Source organism: Dermacentor andersoni, chromosome 7 (genome assembly GCF_023375885.2).
Source record: "Dermacentor andersoni chromosome 7, qqDerAnde1_hic_scaffold, whole genome shotgun sequence".
Taxonomy (NCBI): domain Eukaryota; kingdom Metazoa; phylum Arthropoda; class Arachnida; order Ixodida; family Ixodidae; genus Dermacentor; species Dermacentor andersoni.
Window position 1 is genome coordinate 102302543 of NC_092820.1, and position 24797 is coordinate 102327339.

General features: G+C 45.0%; 1 protein-coding gene across 3 annotated transcripts in view; it reads left to right on the top strand.

Annotated features, from left to right (window-relative positions):
• Positions 1 to 18768, top strand: part of LOC126534009 (protein VAC14 homolog) — an 82060-nt gene extending 63292 nt beyond the window's left edge. For 2 of the 3 annotated variants that reach the window (XM_050181221.3, XM_055072582.2), the window contains exons 14-17: positions 1695 to 1774; positions 7193 to 7364; positions 15058 to 15176; positions 16753 to 18768. In XM_050181221.3, coding sequence (XP_050037178.1) covers positions 1695 to 1774; positions 7193 to 7364; positions 15058 to 15176; positions 16753 to 16802 — 421 coding nt within the window. In that variant the 3' untranslated portion in view covers positions 16803 to 18768. Of the gene's footprint in view, positions 1 to 1694; positions 1775 to 7192; positions 7365 to 15057; positions 15177 to 16752 lie in introns of those variants that run through there. The other variant, XM_055072583.2, reaches the window with a different exon arrangement.
• Positions 18769 to 24797: the final 6029 nt, after the last annotated feature.

Consider the following 24797-nt stretch of genomic DNA (forward strand, 5'->3'; position numbering starts at 1 on the left):
TTATTCATTCTCGCTAAGGTTACGTGGGAATGGACTAGAACATTTTGCAAGCTGAAAGTTGCTTTAGGCTCTAGCAGTGTCTGTTTAGTGTTGGCAGTAACTGATTGACGCAGCGACCAGAGCAGAACGGCCAAGAACTAAGGCAGCCGCAAGGTGCCGGAGTGCCAAGTGGCACATAAGAAGAGACGGGTGGCCTTAGGGTGAACGAGAAGGGAGGATGGCTGATTCCAACTGAAGGACTGTTCCAATACCGAAACTTGACACAACATTCTAAATGGATTACTCGTTGCCGACGGGTGTCGATCGGCCATTTAAACGGCATACACAGGGCCTGGCATGTTCATACGTGATTCGCAGTACAATTGCGCTGATGGCAGCACGGAGCATATCCATACAGGAAGGTTTTCATCTCCACTGCATCCATTTCTACCTTATCTTGAATGAAGATGTGCAAAAAGCACTTTAATGTGCGCGAGCTGCACTACAGTCACTAATTTGGGTGATGCAGGCATTTAGGTTTAGTGTTGCAATCGGTAGACCATGCCACAGTGCATGCAACTCACGACATTCGCACACAAAAAATAAATAATCTTTTGTGTATGTGACATAGTGTCGAAGGAGCAAATCTGTAAATTCTCACTTTTCGCGATCTCAGGAAATTGACTGAGACATCTGAAGGCCTCAGATAAGCTTCGGGTAGGTATATTTTGCAGTGGAGCTGTTAGAACCACACTGGGTTTCTCTTGACGTTCGCAGAGTGTAAAATAGCATTGCGTGCATGAAGAAAAATTTGCTGAGCTGGGGGAGAGAGAGCTGAGTGAGAATGAAAGCAGAGTATAAAAATAGCAGCTCACAGCATTGCTACGTGGCGAGGTTGGGTGGAGCTTAGCAGGGGAGAAGGAGCGGCGCGGCGGGGACACAGGTGGTGTGATGTCATTGCTCTCCGATAAAAGCGCGCACACTCGCTCCGGCGGATATCAAGAAGCTACCAGTTACGGGGCGTCAGAGATAGCATGCATCAGAGCTAAGGCGCAGCGATTGCCACCTTAACGCCTTAACGGTCCCAACCGAAACCCCCCACAGAGGAAGACGGCATGGATTTTTCTGAAGCCTTAACTTTCCCCAGCTCCACTGGTCTCTGGTGTTTGCGATAGCAGAGCCACGCATAATTATTATATTTAGAATTATCTATATATCCAACTATTTTGCAATGCCTTTCAAGTTTGATACAGCAGAGTTCGACTACGTTAAATTAGATTATGCATATCTATAGCTTTTCTTAAGTAGTGATGCACAACTTTTTCATTTCGAATACGAGCAATGAGAGAAGTGTCAGTAGCCTTCGTGCATTACCTGCTGTGTGTGGTATGAAACAGAATGTATAGTCATTGTCTCACTATACTTTCAAACTTACTTTAGGTTGTCCATATCTTTGCAGAAACTTGCTTATCTAATAACAAGATGATGGCGTGCATGGTGGTGGTGTTTTACATTTTTCCAGACAAGCCAGGCAAGCAAATTTGTCATGCACATTATTCAACAATGCAGGCCAAGGCTATGATCCTGTCTCGCAAAATTTAATCCTGCAACGAAAAGGCAATAAGTGTAAAACTTTCTGAAGTTGAAATAACCATGCAGGTCACTGTGCAATGTTAGTGCGCACCTTCCCTCCTTAGCTGCAGCTTGCATCGCAGCAGCGACATGGAGGTGACGGTCGAGTTCCTCACCGAAATCGACAAGCTGGTACAGCTCATTGAGTCACCCATCTTCACCTGTGAGTGACCCTCTCTTGTTCTGCTATGTAGATTGCACTACACCTGATTAATACTTAGACTAAAATGGGATAGCTCAGAAGCCTCAGTTACATGGGTAAAAAAAGCGAATTCACCAGAAAAATAATGTTATGGCAGATTGAATAAAGTTGTTGGAGTTTACGTTAAGTGAAGCTTTGTGGAAATGTTTCAAAGAGGCATGATGTGAGCGATTTTGATTTCCATCTAGGGGCAAGGAACTGTTGATGTCCTCCCCATCGCAGAAATTTTGTGTTTGGTTTTGTGGTAACACATGTGACTGTTTATCCTCTGCATCGTGTTTTGCAGCGTAGTGAATGCATATGGCTGCCCGCCAAGGCACTTTCGCTTTGAGGGTGCCTTATTATTCAGAGTGAAAAAATTTGTAACATGAGACAGCTAAGTTGCCCCCAGACCACATAAAGAAATGTACGTTTGACTTTCTGGAGGCACATGGGAAATATGCAAATACAAGTATGGAAGCTTGGCTTAGCTTGTCCCAGAACATGGGTACCTGTCTGTGACTACCGAGTTTGATGATACTATAAAAGTGGCATCCTCTCTTTCACTACATTCAGTTAGCATTAGTATACTAAACATACTATAATTATTAGGGGTATGCAAATATCGAATATCACCGAATCGAATCGAGAATGTTCGAATTATTTTATTCACAAGTCGGATATCTACTATTCAAATTTTTATATATTCGATATATTCGTTGTAGAGAACCACGCAATTCTGCGTAAGCCATGGAGCCACTTGTGCTTGAAGCGAGCGTTTTACTTCATTTTCAGTACAAAATGGGAGCTGAGCACACCACAAATGGGTTGCCCTGGCTGACGCAGCATTGGACTTTGTCACTTGGAGCGCTTCCAAACGTTGGCCCTATGTAGGGATCGCACACATGCAGCATCCGAACGCCGCAATTCACAGAGTGACACCGTGTTGGTAGGGGCCACCTCTGTCGGTGCAAGGTTAGGCCGGATCAACAGGACTGATGGAAATGATAACAAGATGTGGACAGAAGGAACGGCAACACAAGAAGCATGTAATTTGGGAAGTCTGAAAGCATGGGCAAAGATCGAGCCGATTAGCTGCCGATGGGCAAGTAAATCGTGTTGGATATGCTTCGATGAAGTTCAGGTTGCTCCAACAGCCAGCAATCTAACTTGCATGCGTTATCTCTAGCACAATCACTGTTGAACTGCCCGTATACACATATTAGTGGCAAGCATTCAGCTTGGTTTGAGCTAGTTGGTACAGATTCATGATTTAAGCCTATCAGTGGCGCCCGTCCTTTTTGTGTTCTTCGTCCTCGTTTAGCTTGCACAGAAATAGTTGCTTATGTTGTGCATTCAGCGATGGCTTGTGTCTCGTTACCACATCAGCCAGGGGCGAATCTTAGAGCGCAGCTCTAGACGCCTGTTCCTGCCTTGAGCGTCGACGTAACCTAGCGCACGAGCCCAGAGAAGGGTGAAAGAGCGAACGTGGAGCATAGCAGGGGATTAAAGACAGCAATAGCAAAGAGAGTGCGAGGAGGAAAGTAGGAGAGGACAGTAGGTCAAAAGGGTGAGCAGGAAAGTGGAGTGCCACACGTGTCCTGCTCAGCAGCAGCGACCAGACATGCAGCAAGCACGTCGACCAATACCATATATGGAAACAAAGCGCTTGTGTGGGCTTTGGACCACTGCGCGTGTGCTACTTCGACTGCATTGCCGCCGCTAGAGAATGCGCTCCACACGAGCCACGTGTTTACACTTTCTTTCTGAACAATGAGCGATGCAACTGGTGGAAATGCTTCATGTGCCACTGCTGCTAAACGAGCTGCCCGAGCAGAGGCTCAGTGCCGCCGCCGAGAGAAGCCCGTCATTCAGAATGAAATTCTTTGCCACAATATATTGCGAATTCAAAACGCTTAAACACCTGCGCTCAAAATTCGTGTTAGGGAGCATCATAACTGTCGGTGAATTGTTTGTCACTGCCACACTGCTAGGCCTAATAGGCACTGCTTCATTGGGCGTTGGCCATTAAAGCTACAGTTTGGCGCCGATTTGATGCACATCTATTTACAGCAGCCACGCGACACCCGGAAAGCCTACAAACTGCCTCGCAAATGAAAGCGAGAGATGGCGGATGAACGGGAAGGGAAGCAGAGGGGGTGTAGCGAGTGTCGCGTGAATTAGCCATGACTGCAAATTTCGGATTCTTTGACAGGTGGCAAATCACGCTGAAGCTGACAGTGAAACAGAGCGGACAGCGCCAGCTACATACGGAGTGGTGATCAAGTCACATGATGCGCAGACCTTTTGTCTGTCGTGCAGATTTTCCTTACAATGACCCAATAGCCGTAAATTTTGTTCAGACCTGTATTTTCAGTGTGTCTACCAACCGGGAAAACCGGGAATTCTCAGGGATTTTGAGTAGTCTAGAAAAAGTCAGGGAAAACTCAGGGAATTTGGGCCTCTATCAGGGAAAATTAGCGGCAATTTTATTGAAAGGGTCGAAAGTCGCGGTAATGCTGGCTCGAGTAGCAGACAGGAATCATAATGAATCATCTTTGACGCCCTGTCGTCGGCAGGAGGAGTTGCCAGTGTACAGTCAACGAGCGACTTTCCGGATTCCCGATAATTTGGACGGCTTCGCAGCACCGCCACGTACCCCATAGAGTCAACGTATCAGAACGTGTGAAATTTCCGACGCAGGAACTCTTTGCCGTCCGATTTTCCGGACGTTTTGCCGTGACCGCAGGTCCGAAACGGCAATAATCAAAGGCACCACCGCTGCCGTTTTGATTACTTCGCCACCTCGAACCGGCTCTCTCGCACGCAGATCCGCTGGCACCCGTTGCCACCACTGCGGCAACGCTAGGCCTAGCTGCTTCGACGTTCGCTATGAAGCTTCTTACCGTTGGGTGCCGAGTTTTTTATTGAAAGAATTAGCTGCTGTCAGCAATGGCACGGACTACACCTTAGTGGTCCTCGCGATTGGCTTAGAAACTTGGAAAACACGGTGCGCTGCATAATGCCGGTTCCTGAAAGTCAGCTTCGCCTCTGCACAGAAATGTTACTTGGTAAAGCTTACGGAAAAGTATTGCAGTGAAGCATAACAAGCGTGGGAAGGGGCTATTGCCACGGAACACACTGTATTCCTTAATTATACACCCGGGCACCCGGTATTTCCTGTCAGAGTGCGAGCACCGGTATGCCTAATATGTGTACCGACAGGCCTTCAGAGCGTTTTCGAACGTGCCTGTGGCGGTTTGAGCCCCTAAGGGCAGTAAATGACACGCATTTATCTTTTTCCAACTGGCCGATTTTTCGGACGTTTTCGCGGCCCCTAGGGAGTTCGAAAAATCGGTCGTGGACTGTGCAATTGATCAAGATGCTTCAAATGGTCCTTGGGGCGAACGAGTGGCGGAAGGCAGACAAGAACAGAAAGGACCTATGCATTGAGAAAAGAACGGGAAAGGAAGCGTGCTGCCACCGTTTTGAAGGAGCTTGAGCTCAAAAAACAATGTTGGTTGATTCCGAGATACAGGTGTCCCTCATCCAAGCCAAAATAAACTCTTTAAAGCAGTGAAACACAACACTGAGGCGTCATGCGCGAGCTGAGAGTATGTCAGGACAGTTGAGGTTGACTTACGAGCTGTTGAGAGAGAATCTAAATTGTGACAAAGTTCGGGCCTCATACCACTGAGCTTGCTATCAATTGATAGACATAGCTCATATTCGAAAATATTTGCTTTAGTATGCATCTCCTTTTTATTCGTATTTGATAATGTCCGACCCCATTTGCAATTTTTTTTAAGACACTTTATTTGCTGTGCATTTTACTAACCCCTGCCTTCTATTCTGTTTTTGAATAACATACACACTGCTCCTTAGTATTCAAATTGGATTAAGTCGCATTGTTATTTTTTTCATGTGCTTACTAGAGAGTAACCGCATCAGGCGGTATGGTTTCAGTCCGTCTTGACATAAAACATAGTTCTGCATCACTCAGGGAAATTTGCAATGGCACTCAGGGAAAACCTGGAGAACTCAGGGAATTTGGAAATGTCAACTTGGTAGACACCCTGATTTTGCAGAAAAACTCGCAAGAAATTATTTTTATGCAATAATTTAAAGGCTGCCGCAAAACATAGGTTCACTGTTACACTGAGAACCTCATTAGTATTCAGTACAATGGAATGTCACGAGTTCATTAATTTCAGAGGAAAAAAAGCAGTTCGTTTGATTGAACAGAATTTCTATTGATACAAAAATATTTTCCAGACATTAAATACTAGAACTGAGCTGTAATCAGTGCTGAAACTCTAATTGTTGTCCGTTTAATAAGAGTAGACCGTATTGTTGTATATCTTGAGTTATAATATGTATCAAAGTTACTGAAAGATTGCTACATTCTTGTTAAGCAATGCGCCATATCTTCTTGCCCAAAATTTGTAAACATTGCTTTCTGAAAAAAATTTTCTGATATTCGATTATCAATTCGATATTCGGCTTCTGTTTCTTGATTCAATTTGATATTCAACTCAAAATCTACTATTCGCTATTTACACACCCTTATAATTTTATACTTTCACAGTCATTCAGTGGCTCTGGTGTTCTGCAACTGATCATGAAGTCACAAGCTCAGTCCCCAGCTGTGCAACGACATTACAATGGCAGCAGAATGCAAAAACACTTTTCTACTGATATGAGTAAGATTTGACCTATATGATATTGGTACACATTGGCAGCACAAGTATGGTTCGGGCTTAGAATGGTTGGAGTGTTAGCCCTTCCTGGTCTGAATTTTTGTAATGTAGTGAAATGTGTATGTTTCATGCATCTTAATGATAAAAGTTTAGCATCAATAAAAGACCTCCCACTGGAGTTCTGGGCAATAAATAAAAAAAATCTAAAGTTTTTCTCATAAAATGCGAAGAACCCAGTGTTGTAAACAGTATTTGGTCCTTCCTCATTCTTCTTTTTCTTAATTTCTTAATTTTCAATTATAATGTAGTGACACATGGCCACAGATTATTTCAGAACCTGCCTAGGGTAATGCAAAGGACCACTTTTGCGTTACCCTAGGCAGGCTATAAGCATTAGGTAGCAGGCTCTGAAAATAGAGCACGGAGGCCTAACCTCAATGTGATAAGACTAGAAAGAAGTTAGGCTAAGCATGGACATTGATGAAATTTTATTGAGACCCATGTTTACCTGTGACGCAAAGTCGGGAAATAATGCAAGTAGCATTGTCGACACTCACAGTTCTAAAAATACTAGCTTTATTGTTTTTTCTGCAAGACATTATAATGATTCCTATAGGATTTATTGGCTCAGAAATGGTCAAGTCTTGGGGTTTCATTTAGTTGACTGGGCTGACCGGGCCACTTCTGGTCGTGCGTGCAGACCTGCGACTGCAGCTGCTGGACAGCCCGCAGCAGTCGTACCTGGTCAAGTCCCTGTACGGCCTGCTCATGCTGCTGCCCCAGAGTGAGGCATTCCACACCCTGCGTACCCGCCTCGCCTGCCTGCCGCACCCATCCCTGCAGCAGATGGACACCGGAACCACCATTCGCAAGTGAGTGCTTGTTAAATACCTTCATTGTTTTCATTTACCCAAGCTTGTCCATTTCATTCATTACTACCTATTGGTACTTAATATAGTACGTATGCTACCGGTACTGACATGTTGGGCAGAAACTGGGAGGCTAACAAAGAAGCTTGAGAAGTTTAGGAATTGGCAACAAGCTGTCAAACTAAAAATTATAGGCATAGTGTTAAAGATAGGAAGACAGTGGTGCAGATTTGAGAGCAAATACAGGTAACTAAGATAAAATGTGATAGCATTTCTAAGGCTACCTCCCATGCATGATTTCATAATTTCACCATCTCGAATTGATAATCAAAGGAGTGCAAGAAGAAAAGAGGAGACTGTAAAGCTTGATATCAAAGGTTGGGAAGAGACACTGACATTGCAAACCCAACCAGGCAGGTCTGTGGGAAAGGAGATGTGGTTTGACTGCAAAAATGGTAAGCGTAGTGGACGCGCTGTCACACAGTGCTCATTTGGCTCTGCAGCGAAGTCAGAGCAGCGTTTTCCCTTCCGTTGCTGGCTTGAGCACTGTGTGCACGGACATTAGTGTCACTGCTGTGCATCTGTGTGGTGCATACCACACTGTGGTGCCTGCAGTGGTCTGAGTGCAACGGTGGAACAAATGGTAAACATCTACTTTTTTTTTCCCGGTCTCGTGTTATGCATTAGCAAGGTGTGATGCCTGCTGCACTACTGGCAGAGCTCCTCATCACGGCAGCATTCAAGGATGCCTGGTACACTAATCCCTCATTATAACGAAATCGCTCTACTCTATGTATCGCTTTATTGCAAACTTCTTTTGATCCCGACCCAAATGCATGCATTTTAAGCCGCATTACTCGAAGCGTACGAAGAGCCTGACCCACTTAGAGTGAAATGGCGAGCGGAGGCATTGCCGCTGCTGAGCGGCGGCCACACTTTTGCGCATGCAGTGTCAAATTAATGCTGCTGGTGAATTAGTCTCATGCAAGCACAGAACAGGCCACAAAAGTACCAAGACTAATGACCTCCTAGTAACGCTTACCAAGTGAGTGCCAAATGCTCCCAGCTGTTTACTGCGGAGCGAACGATAGCTGTCAAATTCCATGGTGCAGCGCGCCTGAACCGTTCATCTTGGTCGCAATCGCATCGCTAGTGTCCCCCATAATAGAATCCACACGAAAATAAAGTTTTCCTGACGCTTTGTGATGTGAGAAAACCACGGTCTCTTGGATGCTGAAGAGTGGCCAAAAGACCGTGGGCAAACTTGCGCCGTAGCATTCCATGGGGTGCGCTCGATAAGCAAAGATTTACCGCTCTAAAGAGTACTTCTGGTGCTGAAATGTGCCAAAAAACACAAAAGAAGTGTCCCTCCGATTATAAGTGCCATGTTCAACGTGAGGAGCTACGTTAACAAATCGGGAAGACTACGTTTGGGAAGCTGGTCTAGAAATTTGCTTACCGCTTGCCATAATCGGCCTGCATCGCAATAAAACACTGCCGCTAGCTTCGTTGCACTTTTGATGGTGTAAATCGACTGAAAGCTTGCCGAAAACATGAAAAATCAGAGCACCGCCAGCGGCGAGTCAGGTTGTCAACATGGCAGGTCAACACAAGCTGGTGTTTCCCCAGAGATTATCTCGAGCCGATTGTGCTTGATTCGCGTCATCTGACTTTAGACAAACGGTCTATATGCGTGGTAGCGTCATTGAATTTGTTCCTAGCCATTTGGCAATGGCATGGACACGACAGTGCACGAACACTGACACTCGAACTGTAAACTTGGCACAGTGTTTTCGACAACGATGTGCTGAAAAACTCTTGTTTTGCAAACTTCACGGCTGCACACGAAAAAAATTGCTGTCTGTCTCGTGCAGCACGTTGCAAACGGAGCGAAGTTTGGCGCAACTGCCTTGCTAATTGGGAGAGCACAAGAGGCAGCGAGCACCTGGATGATGTGCGGTCACGATTCACAGCAGCCACCGCAGACAGACCTGTGCTCCTACAGCACTTTGTTTCTATGCAGACCACGTGCGTTACTCTGGCCCCATCTCGTAGCCATTGTCGCCGGAAAGCCCGTCTTGCGCGACACTACACATTTCTTCTCACACTTTCACCATGCCCTTCTCCTCCTCCATTTTCTGCCTCGTCGTTCCCCTGAACCCTCCTCCTCCGCTTTTCTCATTGCATTCTCTTCGGTGTCGTCCTCGTTCATATCCTGTTGCGCTCCATGATCGCTTTCATGCTTTGCTGTACTCATTCGTTTGGTTATGAGGGACAACGCCGAAACTCGCCACAGAGATGGGCGCCTAAGAGCAGTGTTCTAAAATCATTACACAAATTCCCAGAACATCCCTGGTGGATGCCGTATTTACTCGCATAATGATCGCACTTTTTTGTCAGAAAAATTGATGCAATATCTGGGGTGCGATCATTACGCGGGCTAAATTTCCCACAAAATAAAAAAAATTTTTTGTCCCGCATTTGCTACCAAAACAATAATGGCGGCCGGCGGAGCAAGCCGAACGCGCCGAACGAGATTTTTTTTCTTCTCGTGAGTACATTACATGCATTCAAACAGTTTTTCCGTATCAGTAATTAATAATATCGGCAAGTTTGCGGCAATAACATAGCCATGTCCACTTTGAGGGGACAGAAACAGATGGGCGCGCTTAGCTGCCAGTGACATAGAAACACATGGCCGGCATGCTGCGGAAACTGCGGCATCTATCTTCACTACTACCCTAATACGGCACGTTTCCGCTAAGGGTGGGGGAATATCTTAGCTCTGTTACAAGCGCTGGCGTATGAATAGGGTACACTTTTAACGTATCAGTGTAAACGTGGATATTGTTGTTGCCGCTCGCGATTTGTTGCGTGCCCACGAGTGCAGACGAGAAGAATCGAAAGGCGCCTTTTTTGTTGTTGTTGACCACAACCATTATAAAGCCTGCACATAATAAAGGCAAGTTTGGTTGCAGCTTTTTTTTAGTCATGGAAGTGAGGAAAGTGATGAAAGTAATGAAATGAGGCATCTACTTAAGGATGTTTGGGGCGTGCAGACCACTTGGTTTGTCTTGAAGAGTCGTTCGCATAGCATCCGACAGATGGTAAGCGCGATCAATATTAGCTAGACATGGCACACGACATATCGCTGCGGCAAGTTCGGGGTGCGATCATTACACGGGAAATAAAAAAAATCTAATTTTGACGACAAAATTCAGGGGTGCGATCATTACGCGAGTGCGATCATTATGCTAGTAAATACGGTACCTTCAAGGTACAGCGCGTGGCCCGCATATGGACAGCCAAGCGGACCCTCTCCCCTTTAGCATGTGCTTGATCACATGCCTCGCCCCTTCCCCACCCCCAATGCACTGAAGGAACCGTGAGCTGTCGTGTTTCCTCGAGCTGCCCCGCAGCCTCTGCAAGTTGTTGCGCGATAAATGGCGCAGTGCTGTTTCCTGCATACTGCGTCGCGCGCGCTTCCGCTTTGACGGCGTTTTTGCCTCTCGAACTTTTCAGGCGGAACGATGCGTGCAAATAACTTTGTCCTTCGCCGACGTTTTATAGTTTTTCGCTAAATTTTCCAGCCATTCAAGCTCCAAGTACATGCTTGAAATAGCCGAAAACTTCGTTAAATCAAAACCTTGTCAGGCAATTACTTTGTTAAATCATAAAGAAAGGTTGGGTAATAAAAATACAGTCAACGGCAGATCTTCAAGACGGCCAATTTTTCGAACATGCCCAATAATTTGTGAGCCTTCGCTGCACCACCACGTAACCCATAGTGTCAATGTATAGCAATGTCTGAAATTTCGGACGCAGGAACCCTTTGCAGTCTGATTTTTCGGGCTTTTTGCCATGGCCACGAATCCAAAATGGCGTTATCGAAGCCACCACCACCGCCATTTTGATTATCTCGCTGTCTCGAACAAGTGCTCTTGCACACAGATCCACTGGCAGCCGTAGCTGCAACCGTGGCAACACTAGGCCCACCTGCTTCAACATTCACTACCAAGCTGCTAGAATTGGGAAGTGTGAAACTCAGCCACGGAAACCAGTCCCCAAAGTACACTAGTGCCACAAGTGATACTGTCCGCAAGATTGCCATCAGAGTGGAGCATCCGCTGTACTGCGTAGCGTTTCTCGTGCCTGAGGAATCTCGCTCGCTCTACTTTGTGCTGTGCGCCTCAGTTTTGAGCATTAAGCTTTTTTTTTTTTTCTTGTGTGTGTGCACAAACATATGGTAGACTCTAATCATGTAGCTTGTTCTTCTCTGAAGTCCGTGAAAGCATGCACATCAAGAGGGAATCAGAGTGAGACGAGTGAGACACCTACGAGAAACTGTATTTGATGACGCGGTTCGACCCTGCAAAAGAGTGCCTGATTTAGAAGAGAAAGTACATCGGAGAGCTCCACATTCATTGAGATCATGTTGGATCCTGTTCTTCAGATCCTTCTTTCAAGTGCAGAAATGTTGGAACACGAAACTTTCTTCACATTCCGCCTTGATTCCAAGGTAACACACTTAGCCAAGAGTCGAATGCACCGCCTGTCCCTTTTCTCCTTCTTTTTTTTTTTCAGAAGCATCTTTTGCTAAAAAATAAATAACTGATCAAAAGTGAAAATGAAAAGATGTATTAGCTGTATGCATTGTAGTTACAGCTATAGAGAAATTCATTAACCAAACTTTTTCCTGTGGAAAAAGGTTTATCCCAGACGGTTTATTTGGATTTAACAGCTTAGCATTGATTTGAATTTCAATGTACTGAATGACATTGAATTTCAATGTCTTGCTGTTTTTCCCATTATAATTAGGACTCTGCAACTAATTCAAACCAGTTTTTCATGCTTATTCCTATTGTTAAAAACTTGCCTGCTGCTTTGCAGAGACATGTATTTACACCTGTTACGAGCCATTGGCTGCTAGTCTAAAAATTGTGTGTACGATTTCTCTGCACAAAGAAAAAAATGAATTAAGGAAAAAAATCCATAATTCATGCAGGAAACAAGTTTATTTGAACTTTGCAGCGAAAAGCAATCTACAGAACACAGGGCTTAATCTGCTTGCCTTTCTTTTCATCCCTTTTTTGGTTGACTCCCTTCAAAGAGAGATGAGCCCACGTTAGACAGTAAAAGCGTACAGCAGATTGCGTTAGTCAAACAGCATGCTCACTGCAGCCGACCTGTGGTGCCTGCCCAATCTTTCGCCACGTCTGCAACGGGCTCGGCGCGGAAGCTAGCTGTGCCAAAAAAAAATGAATTAGCTTGTTCTCAAGCATCTGCATCAATTCGTACAGAGTGCGTGAACCATAAAGGAGTCCACCAAAGTCCCACTGCAGAGAGGCATCCGCCGGCAGATTTGTGGGCACATTGTCTTTGGTGATGCGACAAGCTGCCTTGCATCGTTCACAGCTGATGCACGGAATCCGCTTCCTTTCCACGTAGCCAGTTATGTAATAGTTGAGGCAGGCATCACTTCTTTTGGTGACGTAGGAAACGTGGTCCACAGATATTTCCACTGAATCTGAGGGGACATTTGTGTTGTCTCCAGTCTCGGTCTGCTCATCGCTCTTAGGAAGCAGCTGCTCTGTGAGCACTAGGGACTCCAGTACACCATCAGACATGTTACCACCTTTCTGACTTCTCGCGGGGCTGAAAATGCATGAGCCTTTAAAATAAAAACCACATAAACGATAAAGAAAAAAACTGGCTCTCCCGTAATTGAGAGTAAATGAAAGCATGAAATGGCTGCTGAAATGGATTTTCAGGCAATCACTCTCTATGATAATACTTTCACTTCCATGTGATATGCGTCTCTAGCACCAAATGTGTCATTGGGTGACAGTGTTCTGGGCACTGTGAAAAGACGTTGTTCTTGGCACTATGCCGGCGATGCTGTTTTTTGTAGCTGCCAATGCTTCTGGTACTAGTCACGTGAAAGTTAAAGTATTGGGGGTACTGTATCCCCGAAAGTGATCATCCAACAATACAGCGCCTTTTTTAGCCACTTGTGAAATAAGGCCACCCATTTTCTGGTGAATCTGATATTTATGATTCCTGATTATTTGTACTTCTAAGAGGTCCTCGTCAAGTCCGAATTATTGGGTGACAACTGCAAATTAAAGAGTTCATCGCTGATATCGGCATGTAACAAATGTTTGCTTAAATATCATATACCATAGAACCTCGTTGATACGATCCTGTTACGAGCAATTTCCCAGATGCAACGCTCGCGATCAAGAAAACAGGTAATGACCCAATACAGCTGCACTTATTTTTTTTTTACCAGTTGATACGTTCCCGGGAAACACGATCTTCTGGCACCAAAGTTCAGTACATCGCCAAACTGCAATCGCATGATATGTTTTCCTGCCTCTAGACCCCTTGCAAACAAGAAAAGACTCGAGGCATACTCGCCTGTCCGTCTCACGTGAAAATGCTGGCGCACACTCAGTTTCCCATTCCGGAGTCATTGCACGCTGCGTTCACAGCTATCGCCGCCATCCCTATTGAGAGAAGCGTCTTCTCCTATCCATTCCTCAGACCGTGGGATGTAGTGCCATTGGAAGCGTATTGCACACTTTTTCAACAGAGGGTAACCCAAACGTACCACCGTTACCCACTGCAGGTTACGCAGTAAGCATCACGTTTCACTCCGACAGTTTCGGAGGCATTGTATTCCAGCACTGACCATCGGCTGGATTTCGTTTTGGTCTCCCGTCACTGTTTCAGAACACTGTGCGATAGGAAATAGTGCGCAATAGGAAAACAACACACCTCGTCTCAGGTCGCTCAGGCCCCACAAGCTCGATGCCCCCTCCGTGTCTAGTGCCACAGCGATTCGCGCAGAGTGGGAATATCAAAACTTCCTGCCGGAATGCCCTGCTCGTGGAAGCTGCTGATCCAAGCTTAATTCCAAGAGTGGAAACGTAAGCTTGCCAAAACCACAAAGACAGTGTGCGTTTCTGGCCACTTGGGCCCAACCAGCTCGACGCACGTTCGTGTCTTGCGCTGCATCGCATGGATGTGAACTACAGCTGAATGTCAAATTTTTAAGTGGTTCTGGATGGTACGTTTTTCTGGTTAGTGCGTTTTGCTCACGTTTTCTTTTTTCTAAAAACATGTGAACGAAGTTCTCTTGTATAACAAAAGTATCTTAGTGTCAAGTGCGACTTCCTTGTAACAAGGTTTGACTGTATCAGTGAGAAAAATTTTTAATTTCACTATATTTAATAATTCTAAATATCCATGTTCGTTCCGTTAATGTTTGACTGTACCAGGTTACTGGAGACACAGGTGCAAGCAGCCACATTGGTGGCATCGTCTTGTGCTATCTTGTTTCACCAGAAAAGACACAGCTGTATTTGCAGTGACCAACCATATTTTACTTAGCTTCTAATGTAAATCATTGACAGGGACATAATTATTAGCATGCAGTCTTTTTACCATTTCCTTTCATCAAGGACACTCACACAATGCAGTTATATCTCTAATATGCTCTAGTTCAGCAAAAGGTCACAAGATGTCGCACCAGCTTGGTTACTGCCATCTGTGTCTCTTTTAATGCGGTATTTCATGAAGTGCGATGCGTATGCAGACGTGCTGAAACTCTGTTATTTGCAGTCATCATCATTTCATCGTCTTCTCATTATCAACAATTGTCACTTTTGCCCACTGCATTTTCTGCACTCAGAACTGTGGAGAGCAGCACTGCAGAGCGGTGCAAGTCCGAGATAGACTTCCAGGAGCTTCTGGACCACTTCCAGAAAGTGCAGGAGTCGCACAAGAAAGCCAAGCCAGCTGCCAGGCTTAGTAAGTGTCTTTTCATTCGCTTGCTGACGTGTTTTGGCCATGGAAACAGCACCAGGTAGAAAACGGCTGCTTGAAATCCCACTTGTTGACGCTGCCATCGCAGCGGTCAGAGAATACTGTGTTTGCACAAGTACATTTGTTAAAAAATATTGACAGCGTTACAAATCACTTTGCATTCAATTCAAAACCATGTACTGAGTTCATTGCATTCAGTACTGAGAGCAGAGTTCATCTGGGTTCATTACAAGGTCAGCTTATCGACACAACAGGAAGCTTTAGGTTTTGCGCCCCCAAAGTTAGCGTGTGCAAACCAATGGGCATACAAAAGAATGATAGAAAGTAGGCAAAAGAACACAAGGAATGTGTGGGGCTTTGGGCATGCTAAGATGCTTCTGTGTGCTATTTCTAAAACTGCTTATAGCATGTTTAATTCCTCAAAAAAGAGCCCTTAGACATTACGTTATAAAAGTGAGTCATTGCAGGAGGGCAGTTTTCAAACTGCTGCTTTGTTATGTGTAACCTTGTGCGCTCTCATTTTTCTACGCCAAAGTAAGAAAAAAAATTTTGGTAATTCTCATGGTAACATACCTGCATGTAGCTCCTTTTATACGACAGTTTTATGCAAAATTGGACAGCTGTAAGGAGGCTCTAAGTGCTTCCGAGGTTTTGCTAGACCTGTCCATGCAAGTGCAGTAGCATCATAGGTTGAGTTAGCATTGTTCTTTTTCATTGGTTTAGAAAGATGTGCGAGTTGCACACCAACACATTTAGCAAACTACTTTAGTGGAATACAGCACCACAGAAGTCAACAGTGGTCGAACAAAGAATGTTGCTGAAGCTAATATTTTTACAAGGGAAGCTCCTTTCGTTAGAGCAAAGAGAAGTCCCCTTGTCAAAACACTGGCTCCAGGGGCATTCCTTGCTTGATGACCACTGATCACATTGCGTTCATCTTCGTCTGCATCTTTGTGTTCCTTGGAGTACTAGAGCATATTAGTAATAAAGCAAAACATTCTTTACCTTCTACTCTGCGATTTAACATTGCGTCACCTGTCTCATTGAGTAAAAGCTGTCATTCTCTAGCCATCATACTGTCGCTGTTGGAAATACGATCACTTTGACAAGGTTTCGTGTGACTCGGCACCAGACATGTCGGTGTATTTGACTTACATCATTTCTGATGCTGTGTCAAGCTATTTTTACATAGTGCCAGGAATGCCTTCGGCTATTTACTTTGACGTGTCTGGCCTCAAAATCGTGAGACTAGTATCCCTAAAAATTAAACTTACCCTTGCTCTTAACTGGGGTATGCCACCATGGCTCATGACTGTTACGGTCAAGTTAAAAGGTGCGTTTGCCGCTGATATTCTCTGGGCGTTCTTATCTTGACGGATTGTTTTGTCTTGCCGACTCATCAAAGCTTCACTGTACGGATTCCCACAGTGTGTTCAATTTGCATGATTTTTTGTTGTGTTGGTAGACTTGAGCTCTTGATGTAATTACTGCCGCTGCATATTTATTAATTCGGCTAGGTGTAGTTGATTTACCGCTTTCCTGTGTTTTTTTACATACGCAGACCAAGTGCTACGGCTGAGTGGTGTAGTGAACTCTGGGCATCAGGCGTGACAGGACTTCGACTTAGGCGTCGCAATTTTCATCAGTGCACCGAGCTCTGCATTGCTGAGGGTCACACGCTGCTCATGTGTCACACTGGAGAGCAAGCTCAACAGTTGCATTCTTTGCGCTGTCGTGGGCACTGTGACCACACATTCCTCGAAGCCACTTGTAAAAGTGGTGCCAGAAAAGAAAAAAAAAAAATGCTGAGCGTTGCGTAGCATCGGTACGTTTTCTAGTTGGTGCTTTTGTTCCTTTTAGTCATTTTACCATCTTCGGATTGTCACCTTCGCACGCGGATCAAGTTGTAGTAACGGACACACAGAGTTGACTATAAGAGCCGAGTGTTCAGTGTGATGGTGAGCTTGTGGTGACCGTTCCAAGTGTCTTGCATGCAGAAGAGCCCGTGATGGCTTTCCTCGAAGGCTGGAACACAAATATTTTTTTATGCATCGAATCTCTGCGAGAAAAACTGATTCATAAAATTGATGATTGTGATAGAGCGAAGTCTGGAAGAATGTAAACTTCCTTGGTGTGTCCTTGACCAAAAGGTCAAGGACACACCAAGGCATATGCATACATGTATAAATATGAGCCTTCATTTTGCATGATGCCCACATGTGGTGTTTTTTTATCATCGCTCAAGGAAGCACAAAGGCCAACTACATGGAGATTGTTGACTGCATACAAAGCCTAGTTTCAGATAGCATCCGTGTAAGCAGCCTTCATACAAAATTTAATGTTTAAGAAGCAAGTGGATGCGTCGCAAAAAGCTTGCAAAAGTAGATGTCTTTGATACCAAAATTTTTAAGAATGCCGATATTGCCACTTGGTGGAAATGACGCAGCAGCTAGAGTGTTGAGAACTAACGCAGTGTCTAGGCATCACTGCTGACATTGGGAGGCCGCCGAGGTGCACGGGCGACCTCAGAGTTCGTGTAAAAGTACCTGCGTTGTCTTTTAACCAGTACGCTTTATCTAACCAGCTGTGTTCAGTGCAGCGAATGCTGGAAGTTTTGTCAGCCAAGCAGAATAAAGAATTGAAAGGTCTCCCTTCGTTGTCCGTATACGAATGCGCTTCGTGCCACGCTGGCCGCTTGTATGCTTCACAAAAGGATTAGCGGTAAACAATGTGCAATACGAACTGAAGATTGGCTGACACGAACCTAACCTTAGCTACACTGCACATTGTTGCTGAGACAGCATGGGTGCCCACATTGTCTGTTGAGGTGTTTAAAGTCCTCACACTATACTCATAGTAACTCAGCCACAGTGAAATTCTTTTTCAATTGGCCTTTAAGCTCCTGCCCACCTTGAGATGCAGATAATTCCCATCAGTGAATTACGAAATTATTTGAATTTGCTGCGTTGCAAAGGAGGCATTAAATTCGAGTAACCACCAAGTGCAGATTTTATGCTCCGAGATGCTTTGCAAAACTTAACAAAAGGCAGTATCATGCTTGAATCTCATAACTGCACCACATAAACAGATTTCTAAAACTGCATCTGTAGTTTTTGAAAACTGCTACTATTTTTTATAGGAGTTTAACACTCATGCTTTCAAAGGAAGAATTGACTGCACAATTTATAATAATATGACCAATTTACCTGCTTTGAGCACTGTCATCAGTTGCTGTTTATCTGATGCTTATCTCTAAAATCTTAAAATTTTGGTAAGGTAAGTAGTATTCTGGACTTAAATAATGATCCGCTTCCAACAGTCACTAGAATTTGAGCTTTTCCTTCAAATGCAACAGATTCAATTGAGATCAGTTTTGCACTGTATTAGGGAGAACATATCTGCATTTTGCTTGCATTTGAACAGGTAGTAAAAAGTTAAAGCTTTCTCTGAATGGCATCCACCTGTTGTGGATTTATCAGCTGCCTTGTGGAAAATTGGGCATTATGGAGGACTGAGACACTTGTGCACAGTGTATAACTTATGGTGGCATAAATAAAGGTTATGTTATTTGTTTGTATGAATGTATCATATTTCTTAGTTGAGCACCTACATAGTTGGCTATATGGAATTTTGTGCTTACAATGTCATTGTGAAGAAAAAGTGCGAAATGCAATCGTAACTCATTATAACAAACTTGAATTTTACACAAACACCTTTGCTATACCCGATATTCATTATTACCATGTATTCGTTACGTGTTGATATGGACATTGTTTATTTATTTCGTATCAGTTTGCTTGACTTTGCTATGCTTTCACAGTGGTGGCTGCAGAAAATAGTGTGCAGTCATAAGCAAACGTGTGAAGATCGCTGATGTAAAATAAAAAAAAAACATGCCTCAGCCGAGGCACAAAGCTGGAAATGCAGTTGTACAGCCCACATCCATGTGTTAGATCAATGGAGTGCACTGAGAGGATTCCATGTTGTACGGCTGCACCATAAGGATACTTTCATGGCGCAGCCATAACACACTTATTTTTTTTTATAGTGGTGCAGTCTTAGCTTTTGCTCCGAAGGCTACATGCTTCCAATACAAGTAGAATTGCATGTTTGGTTTGCATGCTAAGCTTGTACTTCCCTTTGCCAAGAAGTCATGTGGTTCTAAAGGTCAGCCCTGCATTGCACAGAGGCCCTTGCAAAGGTGCCTAAAAAAAGGCAACAATATTTATTTGTAATACCTTCGAGATACGTAGTAGTCCATTACAAAGCAGAGGGGCAATAAATACAATGCGAAATTGAAAATACAACATTGTAAACAAGAGTGCACAGTATAAAAGAAGGCAAAGCACAGAAACTGGTGATGCTTGAAAAACATGCTAGAAATTACGGCCGAAACCATCGCATGATGACTGTCGATGGTAGTACGATTAGTGTTCAAGCAACTTAGCAAAACACCCTTTTAGTGAAGGCACATTCATTTAAGATGTGTAGTGGCCATTTTTAGACTCATTGCTTCGGCTATGTGCTACATACACTGTCTCCAGTATCAGCCCACTTTGTTAATTTCACTCGCTTGACAAGATCGCCCGTGAGCATAGTGACAACTGTGCACAACATAGGGGCAACGATGAAATGATCAAGGCATAGGCAGCGGAGCTTTAGGGCCCGAGCCCCCTCCAGAGTTTTCCGGGGCGGGGGGGGGGGGGGGGGGGGGCGCTGCTGAGCCCTCACCGGGCGATGCCAAAGCACCCCCCGACACGCACACCTAAAGGGCCATTACCAGAGCTTTGTCACCCACATCATTTGAGGTTTCTATTGACTTTCCTCGACCTTTTCACTTGAAATTTTACTGGGGCTAATAGCTTACTGCATCATTGTTGGTGTGAACGTGCACGGCTTTTAATTCATACTTTCACTTTATTTCTGCAAATCCTTGCAATAGGGGGACACACACATTAGAAGCACTAGTGGCAGCTGCCTCATCCATATTTTGTCACTTCAACATTCTAAGTTTATGCTGTGAACACCATGCACATACCCAATATATTTAAACATACACACGGGACAAAGTTTATGACATTTTTGAAAGAGTTGGAGGTAGCCAATAAAAGTTTTTCTTAAAGGTATTGATAGCCTAGGCCTAGAATGAATATGTATCTGTATGTTCACTACGCTTCAAATTGCTTTGTTCCGACAAAGAACAGTGTTTTTTGCGAGGCGAGGCGTCTTTCTTATTGCTCGTAGCAAAGCATCCTGTAATGCAGCATCTTTTTTCATTCTTCCGGCCTACTCGCCAGCGTTTTTGTTGTGGCAATATGTACGTTACATAAAAATGCAGTTGTTCAAAGTATGCTTAATAATCTGCGGCGGCTCCATCACCTCACACGTCGCCAACTGCTATTCAGTCGGAAACGCAGCACTATGGATTCTGCTTTCCCCTCTGAACAATTATGGGCGAAGATACAGCTTCTCGATCGCACTTTTCACGATTGTTAGGATCCGTTGCCTGTTTTACTGAAAACTGAAATAGCGGCCTGTAGAGGAGCTATCATTTCTTGCTTACTTCGATGTGTGCGTCAGTCAGATACAATGAGTGCAACCCTGATAAAATTAGTGGCAAGTGTACCCGTGACATTGCAGGTGATGAGCGCTAGCTAGTCCACATTGTGTTTTTCTTTAGTTTTAAGGCGAAAGCCTATAGTTCTCTGTTTCAAGGTTGCGTTGTGAACAGAAAACATCACGTGACCCAAGGAACGCCAGAGGCGACCTTTGGCAAACATGTCCACCCCTGTATAGGAGAATGACTAGCCAAGTTAATTAATGTCTTAGTGATCTAATTAAGGTGGATTAGGGAGGATTAGAGTGCATTAAGACAGATTAGGGGGATTAAGGTGGGTTAGGGTTGATCAAAAAGTGTTAAGATATATTATGATGGATTAGAGTTCATGAACAAGGATTAAGGAGGATTAAGGTTGATTAGGGTAGATTAAGGTTAATTAGGGTTGATAAAGGAGTATTAAGACCGATTAGGATGGATTAGGGTTGATGGAAGTGGATTATAGTATTAGGGTGTATTAAGCCGGATTAAACTGGATTGAGGTGCGTGAATGAGGATTACAGTGTATAAAAGACGATAAAGGTGGATGAAGGAGCATTAATGTGTATTAGGGTGGATTAAGGGAGGTTAGCGCGTATTAGGAAGGATTAATGTGCATGCGCAAGGATTAGGGAGGATTAAGGTTGTAAGGTCTACTGTAATAAACCTTAATCCATACTAATGCACCGTGCCCCTTAGTCGGTATTAATCCCCCTTAATGCACTTTAATCCATCTTAATTTATCATAATCCACCTTCATCAAACTTAACCCCCCTAATCCTCCTTAATGCACCCTAATTCTCGTTAACCTTAATCGTCCTTCATTCACTTAGTTCACCTTCATCGACTTTAATCCACCTAATCCTCCTTAATGCACCTTAATCCTCTTTAATCCCCATAATCCTTCATTCACTTTAATACACCCTAGCCCACCACAATCCTTAATGTACCTTTATCAACCTTCATGCACCTTAATCCACCTTCATAGACCTTAATCCACCCTAATCCCCCTTAATGCACCCTAATTCCTCTTCATTCACTTTAATACACCACATTCCTCCCTAGTGCACCTTAATCCACCTTCATTCACCCTAATACACTTTCATTGACTTTAGTTCGATTTAATACACCCTAATCCAATCACTAATCAATCATTATTTCACATTGCTACTCAGTAATCATCTCATATCATCTCGCCTTCCGTCACGTGATATTTTCTGGAGCTCACAGCGCGACCTTAAAACAGATATCTGACGCTTAAGCCCCACACAAAGGGATATGCCACAAGCAATACCTGATCAGACGCACAAAGTAAAGCGTCTCATCATGTTGCAGAAATATCTGTACTATGTATAGAACTCTCCTCAAAGCTCTTTTTACATCAGGATGTCCCATTCGTACGGCTTAAAACCAACCTCTTCATAAACGTTGCCTTCAGCATGCTGCTATGAGCATTGCTCAAAATTTTGAACACCGCTGGGGCGCGCAAATGGCCCAAAATAACACTCCTCCATAGAATGCTGCGGCGCGTCCGCGGGAGCCCAGGAGAAAACGTGCCGTGCGCAGCCGGCGGTTGAGGAGAATCGAGGAAAGCGCCGCGAGGAGGAGAGTGTCGCTACCTTCAAATTATTGGCCTTAGATTGATCTAAAGCCCATTCGAATGTAGCGACAGTTTCCTCCTCCGCCTTCACTCCTTGTTTCTCTTTCACGCTCCCTCCTCGACCGTGGCGCCGCCTACGCCGCTGGAGCGTAGCAGTGGCGACAACATGTGCCACTGCGTAGACGTTTCTCGAGCGAAAATGTCGCTGAAGCGCGGCGCGAGGGCCCACGTGATGCTACTAGGCCAATAGCGGCGTCGGCCTCGGCCAGAGCGCGCGAGGAGGAGGCGGCATTCTTCAAAGCGTGGCGCTACTTTACGAAGTTTAAGGGGTTTTAGACTGATCAGGCCGCTCACGTATACGTCTACGCTAAAGTACCTTCATCAGTTTCAGTTTATGCCTCCAGCCATCCATCGAAACGCCCAGCTCGCCTGTGGTTACCGGAATACCAGGCACGTTCGGCGCTGCGACAGAATGCTTGCAACGCACGCTGCTTCGTTAGCTCTCACTTGGGGTCGATTGCAAGCAGCTGGCGGAGAGTTCGGAGAGGCTTCGCGCGCTCGCTCCTAGAGAACCGGAAGTCGACGACACGAGGTGCCATCATTACGCAGAGCCAGTGAAGGCAGAGCTTAGCCCCGATTACTCGGCGAACGAGTTGAGGAGAAAATGTATTACCGAGCTTTGAATGCCGTCGCTGCTCCGGATCAATATCCCCTCCTCCGCAATGTACATGACTTCGGCGCACATCTCGCAGGAACCAAAATATTAGCAAGATTGATCTGGTGAGCGCGTACCACCAAAAGCATGTCGAACCCAGTGACATTTCCAAGACAGCAATCACTGCTCCACTTGGCCTATTTGAGTTTGTGCGCATGCCAAAGAATGCGGCGCAATCTTTTCAAAAGTTAATGGACGAGGTTACGCGCGGACTTCCATTCATTTTCGTTTACTTGGCGACATTCTCGTTGCAAGTCGCACAGACGAAGAGCACAAAGAGTACCTTCGCCTTCTATTGAGTCACTGGATGAACACGGTCTGGTCCTAAAGACCCAAAAATGCATTTTCGGAGTTGAAGCCCTGGATTTTCTCGGCCATCGCATTTCGCCCCAAAGCATCCAGCCACTGAAATCACGGGTGGTAGGAATCGAGGACTCCTCCTCTCCAACCTCCGTCCGAAAGTTGCGCGAGTTTCTGGGGCTCATAAATTTTCACAGGCGCTTCATACCATCCTCTGCGCAAGTTCTTCAGCCGCTTACCGACCTGCTGCGTTGGGACTTAAAAAAGAAGCCGTCTACCCTCCACTGGTTCTCAGAGCACGAACACGTTCAGGAAGCCAAAACGCAGTTGGTGACTGCAGTGTTGCTGATTCATCCGTTGCCCGATGCCCCTACTCGCCTTATGGTAGATGATTCGACCACGGCAGTGGGTGCAGTACTGCAGCAACACGATGACACAAACTGGAGTTAAGTAACGTCTGCTGCCGGGCTAGTCAGTTGGTACATGGCTTTTAGAAATGGTTTTAGGCTCAAAAATTAAGACACGGACAACAGAACAAAAGACATGCACAGTCGCACTGCATCTTTTATTCTGTTGTCCGTGTCTTGTTTTTTGCGCCTAAAACCGTTTCTAAAAGACTGGAGTCCACTGGGCTTCTTCTCAAAGCGCGTTAATCCTACAGAATCTCGCTACAGCACCTTTGGGAGGGAGATGTGGGATATCTAATAATGTGCTGTCAGGCATTTCAGTTTTATTATTCTTGAAGGCTGTAGCTTTTCATTCTGGCTGACCACAAGCCGTTAACCTTCGTTTTCAATAACAGTTTCTGATATTCACAACGTGACCTTCGGCAACTTTCCTTTACCTTCGAATTTTTTGCGGACATCCGCCAATCTCTGGGACCGAAATTCAGGCAGCTGACGCACTGTCGCAAATCCGGGCTGTGCCTGCTGGCCTTGTGGATTTCCAAGCTCTACCCTCCACCCAGCAAAATGACACCGAGCTGCGCTTATTGGGGGAAAAAAGCCTCGTCGCTCCAGCTTGTGAAGGTGCCGCTTGCCTACACAACAACATTGGTCACGTGCGACACATCGCAGGCAGCTCCTCACTCGTTCGTGCAACATCAGTTTGTGCAGCCAATGTTCGCTTCACTGCACGGGCTAAGCCATCTCGGCATCTGTGCAACACAGAGCCTTATCACAGACCACTTCGTCTGGCCAGGGATCAACAAAGATTTTCGAAGCTCGGCTGCCAAACCAGTCAAGCCGTGAAGGTGACCCGGCACAAGCGTTAAGCGGTGCAGCTGTTTTGTCCACCAGAGAGTCATTTCGATCACGTGTATTTAGACTTGGTTGGACCTCTTCCACCCTGCCAAGGTTTCAAATACCTCTTCACATGTGTCGACCGGTACTCAAG